The following is a 9,242-nucleotide window of genomic DNA, read 5'->3' as shown; positions in this document are numbered from 1 at the left end:
TAAAATTTTTAAATCATGAGCCCCAATGTGCAGCTTGGTTTCCCTTAACCCTCCTCCAGTCTCAACCACCAGAAGGAAAATAAAGTGCCTTATTTACAGAGCATCTCTCACTGCCGGGGTCACGGACCACCAGCAGCGCTTCAAGTGTTTAGGCAGGTTCAAGCCTACATAATATGTTTATGTGGCTCAGGCGATATCAACGCAGTTTTGCCTACCTGAGGATCAACTTCCTGTCCCTACGGACAGTTCATGACAGAGGTCTGTTTACACAGGACTCCTCCACTTTACGATTCTAAGTGAAGTGACTATTGGAAGAAATATTTGAGGGAGAAAATCAGTTTGGGATTTAGCAGGCTAATCTTTTTGGTTGTAAAAAGAGGTTTTGTTATACAGTCCTCAAGCTAGATTCACTCAGAAATCTCATGAAAGGCTCACTTCTCAGAAGCCACAATTAGAAAACTGAAGGCCTTTTTCTGTTTGCTTCTATACTAAATGTCTTGCCAAACAGGGCCAAGAAAGAGAGAGAATGCGATAATGTGGCGCACAATCGTAGTAAAGACAGAAGACTTCTAACGTTTTCATACTCTTTATTGCCAAGAGTTTAGAATGGTCAACATAAAAAAAAGAACATTTCATAATAAATACTGCTCTTTGGGCTGTAATAAATAAAAAGTTTATTAACAAGGAATGCACTTTTCCAGCCACAAGTGTATTCAAAAAATAAACAAAAAAAAAATTATATATGGCCATAGTTCACAGTTAAGCAGCCCAAAGCTGCCCTGATCCCAGCCTGTCAACAAGGGAGCTTCCTCCCTTCTCCCCCGGCGTCAGGAAGCATGTTCACAGTTCCAAGTCCAGACATCTTTGCGCAGAACTGTCCTTAAGACTTTTTAAAGCAGGCGTCTCAGAAAACCGCATTCTGGTTCCCCCTTGGATCATCCAAAGTCGAGGATGGTTCGCCCAGCCTGCCCTGGTCTCTCCCAGGCTGGCAGGCCCTGGAGGCATTATGTTCGTACCACACGCCAAACTTGTCCATCAGCCTTCCACATACTCCGGGTCGCACCCCTGGCGTTCCCGTAGATCTCACAGTGGACAAGAGCCCCCCCGGTGGGGTCCGCCCCAAGAGGTCCTCAGTTACACCTCTGTAAGAGCATGTTCAGGGCATATTCCATTCGGTTCTTCAGTTCCGGCGAGCAGCCAGACATCAGCAGCGTCGTCAGTCTGAAAGTGGCAGAGACCCTCTCCTCGTTGATGTAGGTGAGAAGGTATTCTTCATTCTGGCTGCAGATGATGATCTTTGTATGATCGTGGTAGAAATTCACCTGAGAAAGAAAACCAACACAGGGATTAGAACTGTATGTGTTCAAGAAATGGAAGGCGTCAAAAATTAAGAAGGAAAAAAACAATTTAAGGACTTGGGACAGTGAGTATACTTTCTGAGAGTGTGAGCACACACTTCTGCGAAGGGCTGAGTTACCTGGAAGGTACCATCGTTGAAGAGCATCATTAAGGCCTTATCAGATTTTAGCCACTGAAGGAGGTAGAGCCGAGGTCTTCGGATATCACTAACACTTGGGAGATCACCACCCTAGAGGAGATCAGGAGAGAGGGTGTCGTGTCAGTGCCTAGAAAGACCATACTGTAGGCATACTATGTGATGGCCTCTTGGATGAAAGCCCTAGAGTGGCCTCAAGATGCCTGGTTCTGCCTCCCCAAGATAATGGCTCAGTACGTCTAGGGTGAGCAATGAGCATCTGTACCCTGAACAAGATTCAAGGTGGTACAGATGCCATGAAATATAAAGCGCTTCAAGAATGAGTGTTCTTGGGCTGCAGAGAGGGCTTAGTTTTTAAGGCACTTGCCTGCAAAGCCTAAGGGCCCAGGTTCAATCCCCCAGGACCCACATAAGCCATATGCACAAGGTGGCGCACGCATCTGGATTGTTTGCAGTGGCTGGAGGCCCTGGTGTGCCCGTCCTCTCTTTCTCTCTCTCTCTCTCAAATAAATAAATAAATAAATAAATAAATAAAATATTTTAAAAACTGAGTTTTTCAAACTGCAGCACTTACATCCATAAGGTTCTCCTCCATGTAATGAGAGAAGTACTTCAGCACCGTCACTTGACTGATGAATTGTTCCGGGGCATCTGTTGCAGGGAAAACAGAGCACTGGCCAAGCTCTGCGTAATAGTGAACTGTTCTAGAAAGCAGAACAACAGGGAGAGAAAAGGGGGAAAATGAGAGGCAGCTAGTCTCTCCTTCCGGCACCTAGGTACTCCGTTCAGATTTCTCTGGTATAACCACAGAGTGATTTCATAAACCGGGATGCACGTACTTTTTGTCTGGAAGGAGGCTCATGTGGGCACCGTTGTTGAAAAGGACGCCAACGGTGTGGTCCGAGAGCTGGTACCCAAAGCCGTATTTGTTGGAGTAATCGACCCATTTGGTGACCCACTGAAAAGACGTGCTCAGTTGCTCTTTGGGAATGCAGCCGGCTTCTGGCATATTCTCTAGACATCCCCTGAGGACCCTTGCCACTGTGTCGGCAACACTTCCCATAGTGCTGTCTTCCAGGCCTGGAGGCAGAGAGAGCCGCAAGTTACCAACTGTGCGCACCACCACCTGAGGTCTGGCGAAATGCTTGCTTGCTTCCTTCTACTAAGTTGAGAGACAGAGAAACCAGGGTTCATCCTTAATTTCTCTAATTTGGCTTCTTCTGTGTAAAATTAGGGTACAAAACTGACTTCAGTTGCCTAGTACTCAGCATTGGTATCACCGCTTGTTCAAAATAGGATCTTGGGGCTGGAGAGATGGCTTAGCGGTTTAGCCCTTGCCTGTGAAGCCTAAGGACTCTAGTTCGAGGCTCGGTTCCCCAGGTCCCACGTTAGCCAGATGCACAAGGGGGCGCACGCGTCTGGAGTTCATTTGCAGTGGCTGGAAGCCCTGGCGCGCCCATTCTCTCTCTCTCTCTCTCTGCCTCTTCCTCTGTCTGTCTGTCACTCTCAGATAAATAAATTTTTAAAAAATACATGATTTTGCAAACCACTTACATTCACTGCTACTGCTGCAGCTGCCCAGAGTCCCTCGGACGATCATGCGGATAGCGTCTCCAATCTGAGGCTTGTTTTCCAGCACAGAGGTGCCGGATCTGGCGACTGCGCTGGTGGGCGGCTGGAGCTCCTGCAAGGAGGGAAGAGGCAGGCAGAGAGTCAAGGAACTGAGTCCTCTTATAGCTGAAAGCTCAGGTGAGAACAGGATTGAGATAACTGTTGGGAAAGCCTATCAAAATACAAAATGGGGGTTGGAGAGATGGCTTAGTGGTTAAGGCGCTTGCCTACAAAGCCAAAGGACCTAGGTTCAATTCCCCAGGACCCACATAAGCCAGATGCACAAGGTGGCACATGCGTCTGGAATTCGTTAGAAGGTGCTGGAGGCCCTGGCATGCCCATTCTCTCCCTCTCTCTCTCTCTCTCTCTCTCCTTCTCTTTCCCTCTCAATCTGACTTTAGCTCTCTCAAATAATTAAATATAAACAAAATTAAATGAAAAAGATGCAAAATGGGTACAAGCTAGGAAAAAACACTGTGGTACCCCCAACTGAATGCACTGCTTCAACGCCAGCCGGGGTCCCCTCTGCAACCGGATGCTAATTGTCCAAGAAGGGAAGCGGGTGTAGAACTCATGAGCGCATGCACCTTTTCCCACTTACCTCGTCCGTCCTGTGCTTGCTGGGCTGCTGCGTGATTGACGTCTTCTTCAAGTCCTGCCGAAGCTTGTAGATGTCGTCGTCCTCTTTAGACACCTTGTCTGCAGGTCAAGGGAAAGCGTTACGACCATCAGTCACCCCAGGGAGCAAAGAACACAGCTAGCCCAGTCTAGCTCAGAGAGCAAAGAACACGGCTAGCCTAGTCTAGCTCAGAGAACTTAATAACATGGCTAGCCTAGTCTATCTCAGAGACCTTAAGAACACAGCTAGCCTCTTTGCTCTGCACGTATCATTGACTAGGTTACAGGCAGCCAAGCAAAGGCAGCTTTTTAGCAGCGTCACCAATTGCAAGTGTGTAGGCAGCACACATTAATGTTCCCCTTAAAAAGTAAAAAACCACTATCCACCACAATTCTAGGTGTCTATTGATCATATCCAGTGCCAAAGGTCAATAGTCTATGAATACACTGGCTAAATTATGGCTGTGTTGGAATCTCAACGAACACATGAAGTATAAATGTAATCTTGGACACAGGGAAGGAAGGCCAGAGAATGAGGGTAACGTACTGTGCGTGTCGATATATCTTGCTTTGTCCTTTTTGCCACCAAAGAGGGCGGCAGCAGCTTTCTTAAAGAAATTCTTTGCTGGGCTTGATAAGTGGAAATCTGGAACAGTATGACAACAGCTAGAAGACAGTCTATCTGGAGTGAAGCCCTGTGGAACCAGAGAAGACCTTCAGTAACCTATTGGGCAATCAGGACCAATAACACACAATGAAAGAGAGAGGGGTGATCGATGGAGTACCAACCTGCAAAAAAAAGTCATGCCGGATGATGTCATCCAGACTGGGCCGGTCCTCTGGGTTTTTGGACAACATGCTGGCTATCAAGTGCTTAGCAGGAGCCAGCAAGGAAGATGGCATTGTATACCTTGCTTCTCGTATGCACCTATAGGTTTCTTTCAGATTGGTAGTTTCGAAGGGTGGCCTTCCCAGCAGCATCGTGTACCTGGGTGCAGAGAAATGATTCTTCAGAAAGGGCCACGTGGGACCTCTTTTCTGAGTGAGAAAACCAAAGGTGCTTTGGAGTCATTCTGCTGCATCCACTTACATTACACAGCCCAAGGCCCAGATGTCGGATTCACAACCATGCCCTTGTTTATTGAGGACTTCGGGAGAGAGATAGTTTGGAGTACCACATATCGTTCTGAAAAGACAAGATACCAAGACCACATTAAGAATGACTGCATTGTTTAAATGAGCCCATAGGAAACAATATCTTAAAGGCACTATGGTGAATATGAATGCTATCAGAGCTCCCGTATCTTTTCCCAATTTCCCTAATCTTGCTTCCTCTGTTTGTGTTTTTTTGAATTTGACCAAATCTCCTTTATTTCTCTAAATGCATATACACCTTTTCAGCTTATATACTCAGGTGTTTTCGATAAGCTGGGACTGGATGATTTATACATTCCAGGCAAAGATTACACTTCACTGACTAAACACTCGATTTAGAGTGAACCTGTCGAGTCCAGACAGTCACTTGCTTCTTCATGTTAACAGCGTTGTGGTTTAGAAGCGTTCCTGCCAACAGCCATGTATAACTGGTCCCCACAAGGCCCTGGTAGGATGTGTCTGCATCTCACCTCCTTCTGTGCTCCAAAGGTTCCAGTCTAGCTGCCAAACCAAAGTCTCCAACTTTGAGCTCCATGGCTTCGTTAATAAAAAAGTTCCCTAGAAGATAAAAACAACACCACCAACAAAAAAGTGTGAATTGCCTTCAAGAACTGCAAATCCACCGCGCACACACCCATTTCAGAGGCACCCATTGAAAAGCCAGATGTCACAGGCTAGAGCCCAAGTACGAGGAACCACCGCGGGCCCGCTTACCTAGTTTGAGATCTCTATGCAAGATCTCTTGCTCATGAAGGTATTTCAGTCCAGACACAATCTGCCTGAGGTAGTATCGCACTTCCGGCTCGGTCAACACCTTTCTTGCTTTTAAGATGTGAGCCATGGACTAGGGAAAGAAGGAGAGGGGGGGGGGGGGAGACACCTGTCAAACAGTTGTCCAAACCAGCTTTACCTGCAAGATGAAGGTGGATGTGGTGGTGGACAAATAAACCACCGCAGCTCAAATGCCAGATCAAATGCCATGCTGAACGGGCATTAAACACTCACCCTTCTGCTGCAGTACTCCAAGAGAATGTAAATGTTTTCTTTGTCTTCGAAGTAGTGAAAAAACTGCACCACATGCTTATGATGCAAAGTCCTGTGAAGCTCTATTTCCTTGTCGATCTGGGAGGAGAAGCAAGAGGACGCTCATGAGTGGCAAAGACGGGGCTTACACACACACAAGAAGGTTTTCCCCACCTCCCACCTCCCCCCCCCCCCCCTTAGGGTAGGGCCACCCCTGCCCACAAAGAAAATACTTGACTCCACAGTCATACACACCTTTTCCCTTTGATGAGGTTTGGCTACTCTGCTGTGAGGAATGATTTTTGCCGCGTAGACTTTGTGGTTGCTCAAATCTGTCATTTCGTAACATTTTGCAAAGCCACCCTGGAGAGGAGACAGAGCCGAGGGTGGAATTGAGCATGGCATGAAAACGTGTGTGTGGGGGGGGGGGGGAGTGGTGAGGGAAAGAGAATCAATGCTTTAAAATAAGCAAAGACGCCAACGTGAAGCAGAGCGAAGATTGGGGGGGGGGGTGCAGGGGTGATGGAGTCTACTTTGCAAAGGTCCTTCGGCAAGGGAAAGGCATTCCTGAAAACAAGTCCACTTTCTCTTCTCCCTTTACAGAAGGAGAGCTTTAGGAAGGGAGCGTGGAGATTGGAGGTGGCAAAAAAAAAAAAAAGGAAAATTACGTCTGAAGATTCTTTGGGGAGCAGGTGGAGGGGGGGGGAGGCAAGGCGAGGTGTGATGGGCAAAGCGCGCACTTTGGGGACTTGGGATGAATGTCTCTGGGCGGCGGGAGGAGGGGGCACAGGGACGGATGGATAGAGGCGTGCACAGAGAGCCGGGGGTGGAGGAGGACGGACGACGAGGAAGAGCAGGCATAATGATGGATAAAGCCCATGCACAGAGAGCCAGAAGAGGAGGCATCGGTGAAGGTATGGTGGGGGGTGGGGGGGCCAGGGTGGGCGAGCCCCGAAGCGCGGACGCGATGGAAGACCTCCCCCACATCTCCCGACACCCCCCCCCCGGGGGGCGTGCACCGCGCATCACCTTGCCCAGCACTTTGCCCCGGCAGTATCGCTTGCCCGTGGTGGGGTCGACGATGATCCGCGAGACCTCGGCTCCCGAGTGGTGGTGGTGGTGGTGGTGGTGGTGGTGGTGATGGTGGTGAGCGTGAGCGGGCGGCGGCGGCGGCGGCGGCGGAGGAGGAGGGGGCGCGGCCGAGGGTCCCGACGGCGGCGCCGCCGGGGGCTGCAGCTGCTGCCCGTCCTCGGCGGCGCCGGGCGGCGGCGGCGGCTTCTTCCTCGAGTCCCCGGCGCCCGCCCGGCCCAGGGCCGCCTCGCACCCCTTGCTGCCCGCCGCCGGCTGCGAGGTGATAGTCCGCAAGAGTTCCATGGCCGCGCCCGCCGGCCTCGATGTCGCCGCCCGGGATCGAGTTCGAGGACGAGGACGAGGAGGAGGAGGAGGAGGAGGAAGAGCGGCGATCGCACGAGCGCCGCCGCGCAGCCACGCGTCCCGCTCCGCCGGTGCCCGGGCAGCGCTCCCGCGAGCGCCTTATATAGCCGCGCCGGCCGGAGGGGGCGTGGCCGCGTGACGTCACCGAAGCCACGCCCACCGCCCTCCCCCTTTTCTCCCCCCCTCCCCGCTCCGCCTCCCCCGCGCGCGCGCGCGCGCACACAGACACAGACACACACGTGCGCGCGCGCGCGAGGTCTCCCTGGGACAGCCCCGCGAGGGCTCGGGGGTGCCACGGCTCGCCCCATGGGTCGCCCCCCGCATGTGGCCGGGGATGAGGCACGGGGATGGAGGGACAGGAGACCAGGGGGGGGATGATGGATAAGGGGGACAGGGGATGAGGGACAGGAGACCAGGGGGGGGATGATGGATAAGGGGACAGGGGATGAGGGACAGGAGACCAGGGGATGATGGATAAGGGGACAGGGGATGAGGGACAGGGACGCAGGGACAGGAGACAGGGGAGGAGGGACAAGGTGACAGGGACGGAGGGACAGAGGATAAGGGACAGGAGACAGGGGAGGAGGGACAAGGGAGGAGGGACAGGGGAGGAGGCTCAGGGATCCAGGGATGGAGAGGGACAGGGGGAAAGTGGACAGAGGATGGGGATCCAGGGACAGGAGATAAGGGACAGACAGGGGACACGGGGCAACAGATAGGGAGCAGAGAACAAGAGACAGGCGTCACGGCCAAGAGCAGCGTCCCTTCGGAATAAGACAGGCTCCAGGTTGCAGACCCGGGCATGAGCATGGGGGACGGGGGGCATTCATCCGAGGGTCCTTTTTTGCTTGGCCTCTCTCTGTGCATTAATCATCCTTCAGTGACCCTCCGCCTCCCATAGCCTCCTTAACCTCGGGGACAAGGCCGGTGCCCAGGGAAAGGTTTGGTCCTCGAATCTTGCAAAGATCAGAGAGCAAGTGCGCCACCGCGTGGAATTTATCAGAAGTGCAACCCGGGCAGCATTTTCAGCAAGGGTATGGGCTACATTCCCTTGGGAATGGTGATGTTGCAATTCAAGTCACCTGTCACTTTTTATTTCGGGTATGTTCCTCAAAATGCGCGGCTCAAATGGATCATTAAGCGATGCCCCTGTCCTGGCTCCAAGAGTGACCAACAAAGGCTTCCTGGGGGAGGGCGGGTATATGAGGGAAACATAGAGTTGCCAACTTCCAGATTTAAAATCTAAGTTTTAAAATTTATTTTAATTTATTTGAGAGAGGGGAAAAAAAGCAGGTAGAGAGAAAATGGGCACTCCAGGGCCTCTAGCCAGTGCAAACCAACTCAAGACACATGCGCCCCCTTATGCATATGGCTTACATGGGTACTGGGGAATTGAACCTGAGTCCTTAGACTTTGGAGGCAAATGTCCTAACTGCTAAGCCATCTCTTCACCCCTTATGCTGAGTTTTACTAACCTTAGGAGCATGCTTTTTTTTTTTTTTTTTTTTTTTTTTTGCTCCCACAGTATGGTAAACATTAATTGAACACGATTCAGTATTTTGAAATGCCCTGCCACAACTTTGAATAAATACTGGTAGTGTATGTAGATTGTAACTCTTTTTCTACCCCTTCCATCTAAATTCTAGCTGTAGTCTCTGAAGTAGGACCAGAGGGGGTGAAAAATCAAGTTTATTCATATACATAGGAGATGCCAAGCGAAATGAATTCCCCAGAGGATTGGGGTTTAGATGCCATCTTAAGTCAAAATGGGTTGTGAAGGCAAGGATAGGTAAAATCATCAGGAAAACTGAAATATGGGACTGAGGTCTATTATTTCTTCACTAATACAACTGGCCTATGATCATTCGTTTCTTCCCAGTTTGGGAGGCTTTCTTAGGAAGTGAGA

At 50.6% G+C, this 9,242-nt stretch overlaps 1 protein-coding gene across 1 annotated transcript; it reads right to left on the bottom strand.

Moving 5' to 3' along the window:
* Positions 1–570: 570 nt before the first annotated feature.
* Plk2 (polo like kinase 2) lies at positions 571–7,399 on the bottom strand. Its single transcript, XM_004664922.2, has 14 exons — positions 6,932–7,399; positions 6,158–6,265; positions 5,885–6,001; positions 5,594–5,723; positions 5,350–5,437; positions 4,815–4,910; positions 4,514–4,712; positions 4,272–4,419; positions 3,708–3,805; positions 3,050–3,179; positions 2,335–2,575; positions 2,070–2,199; positions 1,478–1,588; positions 571–1,322 (listed from the first exon to the last, which is right to left on the bottom strand). Exons 1-14 carry the CDS (start codon positions 7,274–7,276, stop codon positions 1,131–1,133), a joined length of 2,133 nt encoding a protein of 710 aa, XP_004664979.2. The 5' UTR covers positions 7,277–7,399; the 3' UTR covers positions 571–1,130.
* Positions 7,400–9,242: the final 1,843 nt, after the last annotated feature.

The sequence above is a fragment of the Jaculus jaculus genome, chromosome 20 (genome assembly GCF_020740685.1).
Source record: "Jaculus jaculus isolate mJacJac1 chromosome 20, mJacJac1.mat.Y.cur, whole genome shotgun sequence".
Classification (NCBI taxonomy): Eukaryota; Metazoa; Chordata; class Mammalia; order Rodentia; family Dipodidae; genus Jaculus; species Jaculus jaculus.
Note: the sequence above shows the minus strand (reverse complement) of the source record. Positions and strands in the feature narration are given on the sequence as shown.

Excerpts from the sequence above, each read along its gene's own strand:
- Plk2 (XM_004664922.2), bottom strand. The coding sequence starts at position 7,276 with ATGGAACTCTTGCGGACTATCACCTCGCAGCCGGCGGCGGGCAGCAAG. Across the intron at positions 4,420-4,513 it reads GGCATGACTTTTTTTTGCAG|GGCTTCACTCCAGATAGACT; the intron begins GTTGGTACTCCA and ends CTGGTTCCACAG. Across the intron at positions 3,180-3,707 it reads GCAAGCACAGGACGGACGAG|GAGCTCCAGCCGCCCACCAG; the intron begins GTAAGTGGGAAA and ends CCCTCCTTGCAG.